Source organism: Erpetoichthys calabaricus, chromosome 1 (assembly GCF_900747795.2).
Source record: "Erpetoichthys calabaricus chromosome 1, fErpCal1.3, whole genome shotgun sequence".
Classification (NCBI taxonomy): domain Eukaryota; kingdom Metazoa; phylum Chordata; class Cladistia; order Polypteriformes; family Polypteridae; genus Erpetoichthys; species Erpetoichthys calabaricus.
Window position 1 is genome coordinate 71,177,137 of NC_041394.2, and position 21,590 is coordinate 71,198,726.

Here is a 21,590-nt window from a genome sequence, read left to right on the forward strand (position 1 = left end):
ACTAGAAACTTACAGCTAAACAATGTGATGTCAAAGAAACTGAATGTAGATATGACAGAATGAATTGGTCATGTATGAATTTCTGTGTGGACTGAAATATAAATGTACTTCAAGACTTCAGTTTGAAGCAGTGCAACTAAAAATAAGGTTCTAATTGTAGCCCATGTTCACCAACATCACTCTAGCAGTGCCAATTAATGGCGGTCAGATCACACCTTCTGATATCACTCCAACACGCCCATCATGGTTGGTTTTAGAAGTCAAATGATTTTTAATCAATTTACTGAGAAAAGATAAACACAACTGAATTAAAGATGGATTAATGATTAACCTCCCCAAACCCTAACCTTAACCCTATAAGTAAGTATATGTATGCACTCTCTGCAGCAGAACAAGGGAGGACCTGGCAACCCCTGTGTTTTTGGTTCAGCAGTAAGAGATGCTTGAAGAGACTACCCATAGCCTACACTTCTACAGTTTTACAGTATGTTAATGTGTTACTATTATGAGGTGACTCTTTTGGAGCTCTTTCTTCATCTTCCTAGTTACTGCAAGGTGGTTGCAATGTCCTTTGGCCACAGCTAAAAAAGAAATATAAGGGAAAAAACAAGCAAAAGCTGTGATTAGTAACTTATCAGTAAATAAAACATCGCATAAAATTGCACTTTATGATGAGAGCCGATCGCCACCTCCCCTCACTGTGAGGAAAAAATTGTGCTATGTCGCATACAATAATGTGTCCCCATTACCATATTGTTTTATTATTATTAATATTAGTAGTAGTAGTAATAGTAGTTGGAGTAGGAGTAGTAGTAGTGACCAACATTATTCAAAACGATTTCATATTTATATTCCTGGTAACCTACCAGTTTTGTTACATTTATCTTTCAAAAGAACACACACCCCCTACCCCAGTTGCCCACTCCCTAATCTGATAGGCAGAAAAACTGAACCCCCATCTTTCTAAAAGTTTATAATTTGACTGTGTATTTTTAAATTTGGCAGCGCCACCACCTCCTGGCGTCCAAACAAAAGAAAGAGAGTCGAAACGAAAGTGAAAGTATCGGGGAAAAACCAGCTCCATCATATTTAAAAGCACCCGAGCGACTCCCTGCTTCGGTACTGTTTTTCTTTCTCTCCCGCAATGTCGGAATTCTCCACCATCTACAAACTTTCTCTGCTCGCCTGCTTTGCAGCTCTTCTGGGTAAGTAAGTCGCGGTGTGAGAGCGCGCACTGCGGACAGGTGGCGAGTTACGTGCCTCGTGAGCGCGCACTCATTCGTCGATGGACGCGGGCGGCCGCATCTTCAAAGGGACAAATTCTCTTAGAAACCGTCAGCATTTTAGCGTTACGTCTTCAGAAGACTATGAGAGGCGAGGCAATGATCCGTATTTTTAATTTGGAACACAATTAATCCTCCAACGGAGCCTGCAAAATGTTAGTTTCGATTTAGCATACGTCGACGTGAAGTGTAAATCGTATTGTGTCAGGCCAACGATTATTCCCCCAAAATAAAACTTTCATAATGATAAATATACATGAAAGCAATGCGATATATATAACAAAAAAGTTTTTCAAGGAAGCTTTTGTTAGTTTACCCTGATTATCTTTTCTTTGGTGTGATTGACAGATGTCAGTGCAGTGATATTCGTGTATAACACTTGAGTTCGTTTTGTAATTTTGCGAAGCATTATTTTGAAATGTACATGATACATAAAGATTAGCTGATTTAAAACAAAGCACTATATTTTATTGCGTATCCCTCCATCACACAAAATGGGTGAGCACCCGTAGAGTGTTGCAACTTACTGCCCATTAGATTTTTGTCACTTCCATCCGTGTTCAGCTTTGTATCGTGGGCATTTTTTCAGCAGCCTCCTGGCACAGTTGGCAGATCGATATGCCACATCATGTCTGCCATCCCCAACTGAGGTGTGGCATTGTCATCAGTTTTTTTTTTTTTTGCTTGTTTTAGTTTTGCTTTGAATTCAGTTTCTACTTTCAAAAGTACTTAACAGAGGCAGGGTTTGAAAAAGCTGAAGCCAAATCCCTATTGGGTTACACGGTCCTTGTAAAATTCCAGGATTCTCTGTCCGCAAGAGTTTGTATCCAGGATATCCCACCTTCCAAAGATGTACAGTATGTGTTTGTTTGATTTGTGACCCTAACTTGATTTTGCATGAATGAGTGTGCCCTTGAATAGACTGCCAGCCCATCATTGGTTGTTACCTTCTTTGTGCCCATCACTGTAAACCCAACTGGATTAGATTAAGCAGGCGTGTAAATGAAAGTCCATAAAACTGCAAGATTTTAAAGCTTTTATTATATGTAGTATTTGGCCGATACTTGTGAAGGTTTGGAAAAAAACTGGCATGATAATCTGAAATTTACAATTGATGTGTGTTTGTGTACCATCATGACTTTCAACACCATTTAAATGTTTCTATTACAGTCACCCTTCATTGTCCTTTGCAAAAATAAAATTGATTTGGAATGATTAATGTTATTAAAATATTCTGGATTTCTGTAGTCTCTGCATGTAACTAAACCGAAATGCTAGATGAGCAAAACAAGTATTTCATGTATTGAATATCTTTTTTTTGATAACTGATGTTGATGGATTTAAAGAGATTAGCCCCAGTATAACGGAGATCAATGTAGCATTGTGCAGATGGACGCAGAATTAGTTTTGACACAAAAAAACAATGAGCTATGGTGAGCAGAAGCTTGTTTAAAATTACTAGAGGTTAATTATGGGCTTAGGACTATGGTCTTTACCTTTTACAAATTAGGCAAATGGAGCTTAGGAGACAAAGTGATACAAGTGTTTCAGATTATGAAAGGAATAGGAATGGTAGAGCTCAGGTATTTTTTAACAAATTCTTTAACATGAACACAAGAATAAGGTTGAAAAGTTTTTAAGGGCAGATTTCAAATAAATATTACAGTTTTTTCCACATAAAGCAGTGTGGTGGAGAGTAGTATTTTAGGGAGCTTCAGATCTCAACTTAATTGTATTTTAGACAACCTAGGTAAACAGGCTGGACAAGTCTGATGAGCTGAAGGTCCTGTTTTCATAATAATTGCTCTAATTTTCAATTTAGATATACAATTTAAATAAAAAATATACAGTAAGCATCAAATTAGTCAAATTTGCTGATTGGGTACATTAACAGATACAATATACTTAGATTCATAACAGGGAACATGAGCAAAATTCTGATATAGGCAAATATGTGGCCAACTAAATGTAATGCAAATAGAGTTAAAGACTTATGGTGCATGTAGTGCGATTCATTTTCTGAAAAAGTTTATTTAATTTCAGGAAGGCATGGTGCCAGATATTCTATAAGCAGGGCCTACTCACTCACCCACAAATACTCATACTAGCCTTATTTACAGTAATGAGTCAACCTAACCTGCACATCTTTTGGATATGGGAGTTAACTGGAGTACTCTGACATGGACACACTGTGACTGTACAGAGTATATCTGTACATTGACATTTATTTGCTTGGCAGATACTTTTATACAAAGTGACAAGTATTTTAGGAGAAGTCTGCAAAATTGATCACCACAAGTGAAGAGCTCAGAACTAAACACAAACTTGTTGCAATTCTTAAGTTACAAAACTTAACAGCTAGTTATTATCAGTAAGACAGAAATTCATCAAAAACGTCTTCAAACACGTCTTACACACAACGAGGGAGTCAGAATTCATGGAGTCTGTTTCTGACAGTTAGGTCAAAAACATGCATACCAATAGCCAGCTGGAGGTCATTATATAGACTTCTGGCAGAGCAGACCTGTTTCTTCTCACACAAAAGAGCAGATACTGGACCTGCTGCTGGATGATGCTCTTCCATGGCCCTGGCCACAGAATACACAGTAGTTGGTTTTTTGAATAAGGGTCTCTTTTGTACAAATATTGGAAAGTACGGAACAAGATACTGAGTAGTGTGGTTAACAGCGCCATTCTGAAGACGGTCAAATCCTGGGTTACATTTTTGAACCATTAGGTGAACAGGAAGTGCAAAATAAGAAGGAATGAGCAGTTTTTAAACAAAATGTCCTTGAAGTTTGCAAGTGCTGTACTTTATCATTGTTATTTTGTTTTCAGTTTTTGTAAATTGTGTAGTAATACTGTGAACATTATTACCTTGATTGTGGTTGTTACAGTTTATAATGATTTTATAATATGTTTGTGGTTTGTACCTTTCTGCAGCCCCGCTTTGCCTTGCAAGATGCCCAGCTCTTGAGTGCTGGTATGTTGAGGAAAAATCAAGCCGAGCTGGAAGCTTCCCATCTGCGATGAGCCAGGAGAAATCTTTTCTGTATATAAGCACAGGATTTAACCTGGCTTATAATACCCAGAACCCTCCAGTGGGCATCAATCCAAATCGGGTCTACCGTATTGTAGGTGAGAAGAATAGCAGAAACTCATTTTTATGATATTGTTGATAAGGGACCATTCTGTTTCTTGTCTGCAATAAGAACTGTCTCTTTGTATTTAATTTCACAGATTCAACTGGTACCCTTTGTAGTTCAGCTTTGCAACCTGTGGATGGTGCAGTTGAAAAGCCAGAGTGTGAAATAAACCCATTCACACCCCATCCTGCTATGGTGGACTGGACACTGTCTCTAACAAGTCCAGACACAAGTCCTGCTTACCTTACAGCTGATTGGTTATCCTCATCCATCCAGGGTTTGAAAAACAAGTTGGCTGTATCCAGTATTTTACGTTTACCTGTAGGGACAACAGAAGCCACAGGTGACTGAATATAAAATCATTAAGTCCAGTAGATAATTATATTATATTATATTATATTATATTATATTATATTATATTATATTATATTATATTATATTATATTATCTGTGCTATCCATCTAAGATGGGTTGAAATCTAAGTAATCAATGTAGATCTCAGTAATATTCAGCATTAATATCTATTGGAATGTAGTTTATAATGCATTTAGTAATAGAACTCTTTGCACTTTTCATTCTAACATATGGCACATCATAAATATTAGCACTGATTTGACAAATCCCATACTGTTGTGATTAACATTTTTAGTTTATTTTTCTTGAGTCTTCCTTAAGCCTAAAAATTCCTCTTTACTTCTTTTCTGTGGTTTTCATGCCCAGACAACCCGTTCTTCTTTTTTTTTTTGGTGTGGGACTTTATTTTATAGTTGTTAATTTAATAACATTATGTTCAATGCCATTTTGAGAGCATTGTGTCGCCTGTTGCCTCGGTAACACTCTGATTATGCAGTGGAAGTACGACTTGATGATATTATCAGGAGCAACAGTATATAAGGTCACACCACATAAGCACAAAATTATCAGAGATTTGATAGACTTACTAGCAATTACATGCAATTATCTCTGTGTTTATTAGGTATTAGATTCCTGCTTAAATTAAGACTTTGAATTTTGGTTTTGGATTACAGGTTTTGACAGGTTTGACCTCAGTTTTGTTTTCTTTGACCCCGTAATTCTCCCAATCCGTCCTTTCAAACCTCTTACTTTCTCCTTTGATATAGTACATGGCAATGGCATATAGCAGATATACAGCAACAGGATGGACATACAGAAAACACAGACACTTATATTATATTATATTATATTATATTATATTATATTATATTATATTATATTATATTAGCCAACCCACGGCGTAGCATATGCCGCATAATTATGTATTGATGGGTGAACACTTCCTGAACGACGCAGTTGTCCAAATGGGGTGGGTTTGTGGATACCACTGTGAGTGAATGAAAAGATGGACCTCTGGAGAGAACAACATACAATTGTCCATGACTGAAAGCGAGATCGTCTGTGGCGATAGAGGCCATGCTGGTGAAAGTTACTTCGTCGGTAGGGATAAGTTTCAGCACTTGTTCATTAAAGTGTAGCGAGTCTTCGTTGTTGACGCTTAATATAGCTTGCGTACTGAGTTGTTTCGGAGTCACAGTTGAGAAACACTTTCTTAATGTCTTTTAAGCACAGGGAAAAAAATGAACATGTGAAACATCCGTGATGTAATAAGGCACCAAGAAAAGTAACATTGCAATAATGCACACTACGACCTGATTGCTGTAAACAGAAGTGAAAACAAAATCGAGCCCGGTGCATTCTGTAACTGCCTTGTAGCACAGTGGTAGTGTTGCTGCTTTGCAGTAAGGAGACTGTGTAAGATTTTGGGTTCACTTCCTGGTTCCTCCCTGTGTGGATAGCGCTTTGAATACTGAAAACACCGGTATATCAATGTAATGAAGTATTATTATTCTTATGCGTCCAGTGCTCTCTCTCTCTCGCGCGCGCCTGTATGTGTGTGTGTGTCACTCGCTCATACATGTTCCTGCAGGCATACGACGCATAATCATTTATTGATGGGTGAACAGTTCCAGAAAGACACAGTTGTCTAAAAGGGGTGATTTTGAGGATACAACAGTAAGTGAATGAAAAGATGGAACTCTGGAGAAAGCAACATACAACTGTCCGTGACTGAAAACTGGTTTTGGCAGATACATGCATATCTTTTTGAAAGTTTGGCCCTGTGCCTTATTAATTGTCATCGCAAAGGCAAATCTAACAGGAAATTGTCTTTGTGTAAAAGTAAAAGGCAAATTATCCACAACAAACAAACTGTTTTACATGCTACATACCAATCCGCGGCATAGTATACGCCGCTTTTTTAATGTTTTTTAAGCAGAGGGAAAAAAGTGAACATTTGCAAAATCCGTAATGCTGCTTTCAGTAAGTACAATGCACACGCGTTTAATTTGATGCCCACTTTTTGCCAGCCGTCTTTTCTGGTTTGGGCTGCTTTTGCAGTGTTACCGCTTGTGCATATTAAATCTTGAAATCCTTCGAGTAACTAATTAACTAACTAACTAACTAACACCCACCCACCCACACACACAGCTTGTGTGAAAAAAATGCGCCCGTTCTTTCATCATTTTGTTGCAGCCTATGAAAGACTTGTTGATCATGTTTTCTAGACTCAATATACATTGGCTTTTCACTCAGGGCGGGGGCACGCATTCATCTCGGATTATTATATCCAGCTAGACTAATCTGCTACACGGCTGCATTTGAAAAACTGACTTATCCCTGATGAGTTTCACTGGCATTAATGATTAGGAATCTGGTTGGAACAAAACCCTGCAGCCACAGGGGTTCACCAGGACCGAGTTTGGGAAACACTGCTGAACACAGACGAAAACCGACTCAGGTGAGGAGTTGGGGCGGGCAAAGTAGTTGGAGCTATTGATTATTCAGTGTTGTTTGCCTGGGTGTCTGATCTGCTCAGCGGGATCAGAAATAAAAGGAAAACAATGTGAAGGCAATGTCACAGGTGATCCTGTGGTATAGCGGGTTCACAGCTCCCCTTCAAAAGGCCATTTTTAAATAAATAATCATCGCACTAACAGCGTAGCAAGGGGCGTGGAAGTGTGGCTGAAATGGTTTCCGGGTGGAGTCGTGCTGCAGGCATTTCTCCCCTGTGCAGTGTGCGAGCGAGTGAGGAGAGAGAGAAAGCCGGTACGTTACAGTGAGCAAAAGCAGGCTCAAAGGCAATTTGTTCCTGTGGTATAGGGGGTCCATAGCTCCCCTTCAAAAGGCCATTTTTAATCAGGCGACTGACAGTAGTGGAGTCAGGCACAGAGAAAGTCAGCTGCTGAGAGAGCTTCTCGACTGTTGCAGGGCCTGCATCGGTGAAGCAAGTCAGACGCTAATGAAAAAGAGGCACAGGGCTTATTGGTTTTTAAAGACTGCTTCCTTCATTGTGTTTTAACCTCAGTTTTAAAGGATTGTTTTAAGGATCCCATGGGATACCCCTCGCAAACTGTTTTAGATGCTGCATACAGCGATTCACATCCGCGAGAAACATGCCTCTATGAACAGTCAACGTGGCTTAAAGGTACATGTGGACTCTAGCACAGACGAACATAAATGACGCCGTATTTTCCGAGTCATCGCATCCAAGTTGGTGGCCGTGGCTCTGCGAGTTGTCGTCATATCCAATGGTCTTAGAGTTTGTGGGTGTGGCTCCGTCCTGTGTGCGCCATGGGTGTCTTACTTGTCGGCGGCTTAGTGAATTATATATTATATTATATTATATTATATTATATTATATTATATTATATTATATTATATTATGACAAAATCTTACCTATATAAAGAGAAGTGAGATTAAAGTATCATTTTTTTTTCACAGCTGTTATGAATGTCTACAGTCACACTCCAGTTCTTCAGACAAAGCTGAAACAAGATGTGTTACTAGATTGTGGTTTCACTCTTCCACAAGAGGAAGAGAATTCTGAATTTTCCCTTGAATGGCGCTACCAATACAGAGGAGAAGGGAGGCTCCTTTTTGCTTATGATGCCAAGTTTGACAAACTGCATGAAAAATATATCACAAAGGATGATGTTGAAGTTGACATCACCAACCTGCATGGGTCAGGAAATGCCTCACTGCTTATCAAAAATGTGTCCATTCGCCATGGAGGTACCTATATTTGCACCATCTACCGACCATACCTGCTGGCTCAGGTTGCCATGGAACTGGAGATTATAGGTAAATGGTAAATCTGAAGAACTACAAAATCATCTTTCTATATTTAGAACTGAGTTGAATTTGAGTAACCCGTGTTGTAATTTTTAGCACTTAAAACCCATTCTGTATAGTGGAGGTTCTACACTCTTCCTTCCCATGCACAATCTATTATATCCTATTTAAAACTCAACCTCAAAGACTTCTTGGAAGGAACAGAAATATTTATGAAAAGAAGGTGCTTCCATTGAGATAGTTCTCAGGTTAAGTGAAAAGTAACATTCCAGCATTCCTAGGGTTATGTATTAAAATATGTGGCAGACATTGTTGTCTGTAATGGTGTCTCACATGTTTAAAAGGCAAACCCATGATGACTTTGCAAGAGATGTGACTCTTTGAACATATTTTTTAGGACCCTTAATGATGACAGCAGTTCGGATTACTGATATTGTAGAATGAACAGCAATCTAAAGTGATGCTTCTGTATTATGATAAATATAAATATAGATTTACTGGCATCAATGTGGCATGCTATGATTTCCATTTACCATGTGACCAAGCAGTGTTATCAAAAATGTCAGTATGTAACTCTAATTATTATCTTAATTTTTACTTTTTACTCATTTTTTTAGTAGCATGTTTTGATTTTATCATCTCCACAGAAGTCAAAGTCAGAACAAATGACTTCTTAGAACATAAAGATTCTGAGTGATCATGCCATGCTGTAACATCCATCCATCCATCCATTTTCCAACCCGCTGAATCCGAACACAGGGTCACGGGGGTCTGCTGGAGCCAATCCCAGCCAACACAGGGCACAAGGCAGGGAACCAATCCTGGGCAGGGTGCCAACCCACCGCAGGACACACACAAACACACCCACACACCAAGCACACACTAGGGCCAATTTAGAATTGCCAATTCACCTAACCTGCATGTCTTTGGACTGTGGGAGGAAACCGGAGCACCCGGAGGAAACCCACGCAGACACGGGGAGAACATGCAAACTCCACGCAGGGAGGACCCAGGAAGCGAACCCAGGTCCCCAGATCTCCCAACTGCGAGGCAGCAGCGCTACCCACTGCGCCACCGTGCCGCCATGCTGTAACATTCCCTCTCTAACAGAAGGAGTGGAGATTTGCTGGTATCTAGGAGATTAAAGGATTGCATGCAAATGCAGGCAGGTTCTTTGTAACTATTTGATAGCTATTCAAGTGCTGACAAGCAGAAGATCCTCAGTAATTTTACATTTCTCTGGTTTCAACAGTGAATGCACTTGTAAATATTTCACAGGTTGATTGTTAAGCAGTGTAACTGGAATAAAATGAAAAATAGCAGTAATATCACATTTAGTAAAATAAAATGTATATTGCATGTCTTGTTTTAGAACCTGATTGTATAAAACTGCTATAATATATTTTTTCAGCCTATAAAGTAGACGGCACCTTGAGTAGCATTGTCAACCCATTGTACATGGACCCTATTTCAGTTACTTGGTGGAGAGTAGTGTGTGTGAAATGAGCATGTCACATCCATGTTAATCTCTCTTTAATTCTACAGTCTAAAAATATTACATAATATTGTTACATAACAATACTTAAGAAATAGAAAGTTTTATCCAACTTAACCTGACATAGCAACATTTCCAAAACTGCTCATTCCAATTCATGATTATTGGGTGGCTTTTCCAGCAGCACTGGACATAATGCAGAAAACAGTCCTGGACAGGATTCCAGTCCATCACATGTTCCACTCAAATGTACACAAACACTCACATTCACATCTTTGGGGATGTAGAATGAAAGCTATGTAGACATTGAGAGAAAGTGCAGACTCCACATAGATCACAATTAACTTTTTGATCCTAACCAAGGATACAAAAAATGTAGACTAAGTATCAAGATTTTAATTACTTTGAAAAACATTTTTTTTTCTCAACATTATGTCCACTTATACATATATGTTATTTCTGTCTTTAAACAGAACCACCACATTTGGCCTTACTACCTTCACCATTCTGGGCAGCCCCTGGCCATGAGGCTGTACTTACCTGTGAGGTTTCAGGCTACTACCCTCTAGATGTAGAAATAAAGTGGATGGCTAAACCTGCAAATGGGGAACCTGCAGAGTTTTTGACTGAAGCTCAACTTTCTGGACACCGTCAGAGTATAGAAGGCACCTTCTCTCAAACCAGTTCCATTCGCATCATACCAGAAACACAAGATCATCTGACCCAGTACTCCTGTCTGATAACTCACCTGGGTGCCAGCAGCAAGAAATCCGTTGTACTTCAGGTTGCAGGCGAGTGAACTATTATTGTATATTGGATTTTTTTTACCACACAGTGTGGCATTTCACCATTTTGAAAAGATGTTTGCTAATTAATACATTAATGACTGTTGTTTTGAAATATTTGCAAGTATTACTTTTAATTATTTTCTTACAAACTGTTTGTTTTTAAAAAAATAGCATGAATTAAATATAATAATATGTTAATATTGTTTATTTTAAGAGTATATGCTAAAATAAACATTAAAATTAGGTTTAGGTACATATACATTTTGTTTTTGTTACTAAATTCTATATTTTAATGTAATGTTATTGAGCTTAAAGACCACATTGTAATATTTGCAACATATCTAATCAATAATACAATCAAAACTACATTTCCATAAGAGACTTAAGATGCTTTCAAAGCATAATCAACAATATAGGAGCCATGTGAACAAAAATCCTATTATAAAATGGTTCCTCGCATATATTAAAACATCAAAAAGAAAGTAGACAGAATTAGAGACACAGCAGTCTTATTTCAGACCAGCTTTCGTTCTTGCCAAATTCTGAAAGTACTTTTCACTGTGGTGATATGCAGGTTAGTTGACTAGGAAAGGTACAGTCTGATTCAAATTAATTTTCACGTCAGAGATCTCTTAAAATTAATTCAACAGATTAATCATGATTGGTAGTAATGAGTTTGGATCAGTACTGAAGAGAATCATGTCTTCAATACAAATAGTTTTTGTTCCATTCCTTTTCTTATACAGTACAGTAATTCTCTTTATATCTGACTCTTGCCTATGATGAACAGCCAATGGTTCCAAAGCAATAGCCAAAAGCATTGGCAATAATCAACAGAATTTCTGGTTCTGTGTGCTAATATGAAGTTATCAGAATATATATTATTTACTCGAAAAGAGGTTTCTGTTCTAGAATGTAGTAGTTGGATCCTAGCACAAGTATTGGGTCTAAACACAGATTTGTATAGTGGAGTGAAGAGATATTTCTGTTCTACAACTTCAAAACATTTTCTGGTTTGGAAGCTCACATACTGAAGGGTTGTAGTCCACATCAAATGTTCATTCAAAGTTTGACAAAAGATGTTCACTTTAACTAATCCAGTTTAATTTTGTAGTATTATTGAACTGAGCATTTTCTTTATTATTTTGAATAAAAATTCAGTAGAATCTTCAGTAGAATCTTAATGTCATTATTCATTACCTATACTGACCTTTAAGGGGACAGTTAAAAGGATTTGAATTACTCTTACCGCAGTAATCAATGCTTAGTATTGGGGTGCTTTGAGGTACCAGCATATCTTCTCTAGCATCCTCAAATATAGCTAGCATTAACATTATTAATATATCTAACAAGATATATATATATATATATATATATATATATATATATATATATATATATATATATATATATATATATATTTTTTTTTTTTTTTTTTTTTTTTAATTTCAAGCATCAGCCCTCTTTACCCACAGCTTTCTTGCTTTGCAACAAATGCAAAGTATCTTGGATTTTGGTGAGCCTCAATGATCTGCCCAGCACATCTACAGGCAATGTATCAATCTGTGGCAGATCATCCATCCATCCATTATCCAACCCACTATATCCTAGCACAGAGTCACGGGGGTCTGCTGGAGCCAATCTCAGCCAACACAGGGTGCAAGACAGGAACAAACCCTGGGCAGGGCACACACACACACCCACACATTAGGGACAATTTAGGTGTGGCAGATCAGTTTTCTCTAAATATTAGTTAGTATCATTAGCCTCCAGAATTGCATTCCACATTTCCTTTCTCTGTGTTTTTAGCTAAAATCTTATTAGGCTTTTCTCCATGCTAATAATAAGAACGATGTGACTTAATAATTAGTCATTCTGTTTTACTTGTGTACAGAAGATTAAATTCTTTTTGTGACAACAACCTGTTTTTTTGTAGAGCATACTCTTGTGTAAGTTGTGTTCTTGGTCAGTCATACAAATTAAGTAATTTGACCCCAAGATATACTTTGATCGTGTGTTGCTCCACATATTTAAGGAAATACATTATTTTCTAAGAAACCACCCCCCCACTGCTCTATGCGCCAACCACTTCGCATCTCTGCCGCTCACATTGTGAAGAGGGGGGCTGAACGCACCCCAAGGAGATGCGATTGATCCTTCGACACCCCCTCTTAAACAGTGATACAATGAGAAACACATACAGTTTTTTTTTAACCTCCTCTTTGCTCGATCAGCTGCTGGCTTGCTGCTGCTGCCATGCCACTTGATCTGCATTTCTGTCATATCTCCTATGTCCATATATTCATTTTCTTTTTGCTTTTACCTTTTCATCAATATCACATTGAATTTTGATTCCATGTTTGTAATTATATCGTGACATCGCAACGTATAACTACCAGTGAGTGAATAATGTTTCTTTCTCTCTACAAGAAATGTAACTTTTCCAAGTCTCTTTGCATAAGCTCTTGTCTCGTGGGTGTGGCTACATCATCCTCTTGAGTTTGTGACTGAGGCCTTTAACATTCCACCATACAAATTTTCATGTATGATGAATATTATATGAGTTTTGGTTAAATAATATTTTGTTGAATTGATCTATATATTGTCAGAAATGGGTAGGGCACAGGTTCAAGGGTTGGGGTACTGGCCTGACTATCCCACTTTTAATTTCAACCAAAAAAAAGAATGTATTGTTAATGGAAATAGCATTGTTTGCAGTTTTCTTATTGTACAGGAATAAATGAGCCATAGAGCTTCGTCTGTCTCCAACCGCCCCCTACCCCCATCCCATAATCCTGCTCAGGATTAAGCAGGCTTAGGAAATGGTATGGTAGGTTTGAATTAGAATTATTCAACTGTACCTACAAGTCCTATTTTTGATCATTGCTTTATTATGTTAAAATAACTGTAGAGCTACATAGTAAAGCATTACAATAGCCAATTCTGCTTATGTTCATAGAGAAAACTGCAAATTTCACAGTTTGCAGAGCCTTGGGATAAAATATAGCGCAGTCACCGTTGGCACAGAATCTCCACATAATGTATGTGTCTGTGGGCATTCCTCCGGGTGTTCCGATATACTCACACATTTCAAAAGATGTGTCTTTTATGTTAATTGGCAGCTATAAATTAGCCTAACATGAGTGAGTGTATGTGTAGGCATGCTTAACTGTGCTTTCTAGAGGACTGGCATCGACTCCAATATTTGTCCTCAGTGCTGCTGAGAGCACCTGCTCCAAACAAGCCTAAACTAGATAAGGTCTTTAGAAAACTGGATAAATTATTTAAGTCTGCACTATGGCACAACAGGCAGCATTACTGCCTGACAGCATTTGGATTCTGGCTTGACTCCTAGCTAGGAAGCCCTTTGTGTGGAGCTTGTTTTCCCTCCAGGGATACCAGTCTTCTTCGCCCCTGCCAGTGGTATGCTATTAATTAATTTGGCACATGTAAAATTGACCTTTGTGGCCGTGATTACCATTCAAGTAAATTGAATTGATTTTTGTTTATTTTTACTCTCTCCTTGGGCAAATTCTGATGAGTCAGTAGAAACATTACAATAAAATAAAAATGCAAAACAGGACCTGTTTCAGGTAAATTCAGAGAGATTGAGATTCAGTATTAAAAATAAAACGTGTTCCCAGACTCCTTAATGAACCGGCTTCCAGGCCAGAGGTAATTCCTGAATTACACATGGTCCTTCTGGTATAGACTCCAGTTCACTGTAATATTGTGAATTTCCCATTGGGATTAATAAAGTATCTATCTATCTATCTATCTATCTATCTATCTATCTATCTATCTATCTATCTATCTATCTATCTATCTATCTATCTATCTATCTATCTATCTACTGTAATGAGTAAAGCAAGTTCATGAAATGGACAGATGGATAAATAAAAAGTGTTGGCACATTGTAAATGCAAGTTAAGGTCTTCTGTTTTGTATTTCTTTAAATTGTATCTTTTGCATCATATGTTTAAAGGTCAAGCTCTACAAGCTGTTTAATGTTGTCTAACGTTTATATATGTACCATACTGAAATGCTATGTTTCAAACAAAACTTAGAAAAGGAAGTACTGTCACTTTCAGAATGTCTTGTTTGAACAGAGCCATAAGCATTCTGAACTCTGTGGGATGCTACTAAATTCTTATTATTTTGTGTATCGGTAAATGTAATTATTTACCTTTTTACTGATCTTCAGTGTGTGTACTTATGATAAAACTAATTGTCAGTTGTGCCTTGGCTTATTTTTTATATGTGTAACAAATGTCTAATCTTGCTACCAATTTCCTTCTGGTATACCTCCAGCGTTGTCCACATGATGGCAGCACTAACCTTTTTGTTACTGACAAACATTTTTTCAAGGATTTATTACATATGTAGGAGGCTTTGAAAGGTTGTGTCAGGGATTCATTGTGTGAAATGCTGTTGAACTGAAGGAATTCATTGTGTGTGAGTCATGTACATACCTGTGCCATATTTCGCCGGAGGTTATTGTGCACCTTCAATCTGTTGTATGAATGGATTCTACACAGAATGAATTTGTTACAAACTAATTCAAAAATGAGAGTGAAGACCAAGATTTGGCAAACTGCTGCTAATTTTCAGTAAATTGCTTGCACAGGCTCAAATATTATTACATTCAAGCTGTAGGTTATTTTTGTGAGTCATTTTTCGGTCAAGCTCAAGAGTTATACATTTGATCATAAAAAAGTCTTATTTTATTTGTAATTTAAGCTAATATATGCCAAGGTTCTGTGTGACTTTTTTGCTCATGAAATTTATTTTTTTTCTAAAATAATATATTTATACAATCCAGATATGTGAGAATTTTCAAACTCACTTTTACAAACTCGATAAACAGGATTTTGTTATTTCCACAGGAGCATCAGGACCATCCATTGAAGATGCAGTTGGAATGTTTATTGTGGCTTTTATTTCATACGGCCTACTCAAACTAATTTACTGGGTATTTTCTGCAAAAGGTAATTATATATAATACTCCACTATAATATATGATGTTCTCAAGTTACTACTCTTTTATACAGTGATACAAATGCAAATGTGAAGAGATTTACATTGATATGAAAAATTCACATATTTTGGTAAATGTTAGCATTGCTCTTATATTGACATCTTTTCATTATTTTTACAACAGCTTCTCCCGAAGATGACAAGGTAAGTGTTTGCCTGCTTACTATTCTGTCTTAGCCTTTTCATGTCTGCATACGTTACATCTATGGTTTTCCTTTGCAGAAGGATAAGTGAAGCAAACATTACCAGAAAATGTTTCTCATGGTAAGTATCTCCATAGTAATTTGATATTAAACTACACTGAATCTAGACTCAGTAACTAGAGCAATTTTCCTTTACTTGTTAGGTAGCTATGGTGCAGAACTAAATTTGTCAAAAGAAAAATATAACATGAAAAAGTGAATGTGAAATGAAAATCAGTATACTACTAAATGAATATATACTGTAATAATGATGCATTTATTGTACTAACCCCCGTGACCCTGTGTTTGGATTCAGCGGGTTGGAAAATGGATGGATGGATGGATTATTGTACTAATACAACACTCTTTTCTTTTCTAGGTCCTTTAAACCCCTGTTTTTCTATTGAAGAAAATGTGTTAAAATGCTTACAAAAAGAAAACTACCTTGTGTGTTTTTTTGTTTTTTCCTAATCAAAGAATGCTGTTGTGATAGCAATGATTTGTGGGAATAGGTGATGTGCTACTGAAGGTCCTGTTAGCAGACAGACGGTCATGAAAGCTTGCAGATTTTTTTGCTACAAAGAAGGTGGACTCCTGAATCTGCCGTACTGTAAATTAAGAGGATTGAATTGTGAGTCTGTATTTATATCTTCTGACAGGCCTAGACAATATGCCTGTCTGAGAGAAGGGTTTGTTTTTAGACAGGATTATTTTTGTCTTTCTGTCTGTGTTGTGCCTTGGAATTTGCACCTGGCTATTTAATTGATTTGTTGTATGTGAATACCTGCGTACAAGGCATGTCATATCGTTATGCTGGTCTGTGATTTATTTTTTGTCTATAGCAAGAACAAGAATTGCATGTGTTGGTTCTTTATCCACTGAACAGCTCTGGATCACACTGAATGAACCTTAATGATCATTTGCAAGTGGTGGGTGTGTTTCTGAGAGAAAATATGCAAGTTGATGTCTGTTCCGTTGGTAGAGTTCCTCAGTGTCTTATCAGTGTTCAGCGTGTGGCTTGTTTGCTCATTTGTAAATTTCTCCTTTATCCCCTATTGATAATGTTTTGGAGGCCATCTGCTAGAACCCAGCTGCAGGTTAAGATAACGGACAGCAAGAAGAGCCTCTTTACATATTTTTTTGCAGCAGCTCATAAAAAGCTGTGTCTGTTGTCATTTTGTAATCAGAAAAGAGCGAATAACATTCTTTTAAAGCAGATAGAATTCCATAATAAAATATATCTTCTTTTAAAATATAATAAATATAGTGCACATTTAAAGAACAAACATAATTTCACACAATAGAGTCAATTGACTTTACACAGCTTAAAGCCAGTCAGGACGTTGCCTCCAAATAACTGACATTTTCTAAAGAGTATTACATCAGGACACACCTTAGCACATATTATTGTTAACTCTAACCTATGATGTCTCAATTTAAAATGTAATAACATAGTACCATCACTGTAATGATTCGATCCACAATAGTTTGAAAATTGTTTCTTAAATCCCAATGGAATTCTTTAAACTCATTAAAATAGCCAATATATATATATATATATATATATATATATATATATACTGTATATATACTGTATATATATTACATAGTTTACTGTCAAATAATGCAAAGAGTACGCAACACATGTTTCGCCCTAATTACGCAACATTCTATGATCTGCTTCTCACAACTGAAGAGGGCACCGTGGCGTATGTTTGCCAACTTGCAGACCAACCACAAGCGTTACCTGATAGGTAACCACCCATACAATCAGATTGTGATTCAGACTACGAATGTCATGAATATATATATATATATATATATATATATATATATATATATATATAATATGGAACAGAAGGTCTGTGATACAGTTTGCATATTTGCAGCTGGAGATCCACAAAGGGAGAAAAATGAATCACGTATCATAAAGTAGTTTTTATTCCTGAGCTTTCAACCCCTGCCAGGGGTCTTCATCAAAGGATAATGCTTAGACTTACAAGAATCAAAGGCAATATATAGCAAAACATTACATGGAGGGGGTGGGGGTGAGGTGGCTAAGTCAGTGTGGTCAGGAGGTGGGGGGGGGGGGGGGTATTGGGTGTAAAGTCTTGTTTCTTATGAATATGTTCTTCGTAAGTTTGCATATGCTGGATTTATGTCCAAGTGTCTGTTGATGGCGTTCTCATTTGATAACCAGGATTCGGGCCAGCTCTCTGGACTTTTAGTACATTTAACTGGGACAATGTACAAGTAAAATTCAAGGCCAGTACTAAAAGTGCCAGAGAGTTGGCCAAATCCTGGTTATCAAATGAGAACGCCATCAACAGACACTTGGACATAAATCCAGCATTTCTTTGTGGATCTCCAGCTGCATAACACCGCAGATATATATATATATATATATATATATATATATATATATATATATATATATATATATATATATATATATATATAATATTCATTGAACAGTTTTCATATTAATACATCTATCCACTTTGCAGACCCACTTTATCCTGAGCAGGGCAGGGTGTGCAAGGCAGGAAGAGCCCTTGGACAAGGGTGCCAGTCTATCGCAGGATGAACAGACTGGCACACATACACACACTATGGCCAATTTAACATCACCAATCCACCTAACCTGCATGTCTTTGGGCTGTGGGAGGAAACCAGAGCACCCGGAGGAAACCCACAAGAACATGTAAACTCCACTTAGGGAGGAAGTGGATCGAGAACCATGGCCTCTTTATTAGGAGGCAGTAGAGCAACCACTGCACCACCATGCAACCCCAAATGAATAAATATGAATGTTAAATAGTGTAACACAATAATCATTTGGAATAAAAAGCAGTGGAAACTGATCCCATGATTATTAACCCACTCTGTAAATCAGCAGGATTACATGTGAAGCGAAAGAAGTAATCTTTTAATACTTTCAGTAAAGTAAAAGCAGTTTTGTAGTCTGAAATGTTACAAGTAAATCCTGTTCCTTGGGAGTAGGCCCCTCTTATTCTTTATGTTGTCTTTGAAGTTGATCTCAGAAAGTGTGCATACAAAATGTAAACCAAAGAGGGAGGGGGAACTTTCTTTGTTAAATATGTTAGCTTTTATTTGGTATATTTTAAATGCCTGTGTTTGATGGCATGTCCAAGGAGAATTTCCCCCTCGGCCCTCTCCAGCTTCAGGGATTTTCTACATTGGATGAAGAGAGTTTCAAAAAATGAATGACTAGGATAATGTTTATTTGAACAACATCTGGAAACTTGATAATGATTCTTTATTAGAGTTATTTATTTTTCTAAAATGCTGCTGGATAGCAAGAGTCTCCACGAGTGACTCATTCAATTATGTAAATGGCAGAGGAGATTTGCACTGTTACCCACACACACATGCTTTCCGCTATTTCTGACTAGGTACAGTCACTACTCAGCAAAACATACAGACTTATATTTTTGACCTCTGTGCTCCTTTTAATGTCCTGTCAATGCAGTAATTGAAAGTATGATGACAACCAGTTGTCATGCTTTCAACAGAAAAAAAAAATAAAAATATATATATTTTAAAGGGTGCATCTGCCTTTTTCTGCTTGTTTGTCAATTTCATTGTTTCAGTTAATCCTTGTTTTATTTTTCTCCTTGCACTTTAACTTCTGTGATGTCTTCTGAGTAAATGAAATAATTATAACAAAATATTTATCGCACATAAACAGCATAAATGAGTGCACTTACTGTATCTTTTGATAGTTGCCAAGGATGATGTTTCAATTTATGAATTAAATAAACCTAACTGAATTCTTCAACTCACATATTAAGGAAGACACCTAATGTTGTAAATTTTGATATATTTTAAAAACTTGTTGCAGCACCTGGAGTTTCCCCCAGCGAAGCATTATTCAGGCAGAATTATCTAACTTCTATAAATGGTTTTTCTTAAAGTCTACTTCCCCAGAGACAAATGACATTAATTTAATTTATGAGTGATTGAGTAATTGAGTAATTTTCAGTTCTTCAGTTTCTCTTTAGCTTCCTTCTGAGCACTTAATCAAACCAATAGTGAATGATGAATATACACAGGTGGAAATGGAGACACGCTCGATATAGAACTGCTGGTTCCTTTTTCATTTACATCTTATTTCTAACTAGACAAAGTGCCCGTTTCGACAACGTAAGCTGAAATGGTCACAAGTTTGTGTCAGCGGTGCATGAAGACCAAATGATAAGTAACGAAGAAGTTGTTTTGTAATGATTGTAGTCCGCTTTACTCATTACTGTAGGCTTGTACTGTTAGTTGATTAATTTTCCAGGCCTATAGTATAATATTGAATGATAAATGTTCCAGTACAATATGGAATAGTAATAAGTATAAGCACAATAAACCTGATATAGGTGTATTGAATGAATGCGTAATTGAATCAGAATGCGTAATTAGGCCTCAAGCTGTAGTCGAAATCACCTGTCATGCCTCTAGAGCTTTAATCGAAGTCGCCTTTCTCTTTGAATTTTTGTTGCTGTAAATCCGCCGCCTGCCGTGATGTTGGGGTTGGATGTCGGTCTCGTAAGGTTTTTCGGGCAGCTGCGCAGAAGGCGACTGCGCATTCGGCTTTGGACGGACTTGAGTGAGTGAGTGAGTGAGGAGGCAGGCGAATTATGTATTAAGATAAGGAGCATTTATAATAATGAATACAGTTGTTTAAGACTAAAATAAGCAATTAAAAGTTCAAAATCTTAACAAGCGAGACCACTAAAATGAAGTAGAAAAAATGTCACTTGAGCAATAAGTGCTTCATCAGCAATGAATGATTTCTCATAGAGCAATTGGGTTGGAACAAAAACCTAATGCCACTGTGGCCCTCCAGGATCAGCGTTGCTCAGCCCTGATTTAAAGGGTCTGAGTCTTAAATAGCACATACATTAAATTAAGTTAATTGTAGCAAAAACTAATCACTAATTAAGAATATAGTTAGAATGAAAACCTGTAGCCACTGTGGCTCTCCAGCATCAGAGTTGGTCATCACTGGTATGACGTTTGTTGGTACTTGGCAGTTTCTTTTCTTTTAATAATTAAGAGCAAGGAAAATAATATGCTGGTCCTAAAACCGTGAAGAAGCTTTAATTTTTTCAGTTTGTATCCTGTATTTAAGGACACTGGCCTGTAAACCAAACAAAACATGAAGATAACAGTGTGCCAGCAACAGGCGCTTGGTATGCCTGCACTTTAAATGCATATTGTTGATAATAACAACTTTTGTTAATTGCTTGTTTCTACAGGCTGCAGCAAAACACTCTTGAAATGAACACAGAATCAATTGGTGTATTTTGTGCATTACACCTTGAGAGCTTCTTTGTTCGAGTCAGGTTAAAACAAAGGCTACACCTCTGACGTACAACAGATCCTTTCAAAACACAGCGTTGACAGCTCCAGATGTCTGAGAGTTCCTGGCTGTGATTCTTGAGGATTTTCTGACAAATATCGAAAATTAACAAAAACCTGGATCTGTTGTGATACA

General features: G+C 37.1%; 1 protein-coding gene across 1 annotated transcript; it reads left to right on the top strand.

Annotated features, from left to right (window-relative positions):
• The first annotated feature begins 1,052 nt into the window (after nt 1-1,052).
• On the top strand, nt 1,053-19,653 carry LOC114651662 (tapasin-like). Its single transcript, XM_028801508.2, has 9 exons — nt 1,053-1,205; nt 4,227-4,421; nt 4,524-4,772; nt 8,229-8,588; nt 10,548-10,865; nt 15,749-15,850; nt 16,024-16,043; nt 16,122-16,163; nt 16,461-19,653. Exons 1-8 carry the CDS (start codon nt 1,145-1,147, stop codon nt 16,131-16,133), a joined length of 1,317 nt encoding a protein of 438 aa, XP_028657341.1. The 5' UTR covers nt 1,053-1,144; the 3' UTR covers nt 16,134-16,163; nt 16,461-19,653.
• The last annotated feature ends 1,937 nt before the right edge of the window (nt 19,654-21,590 follow it).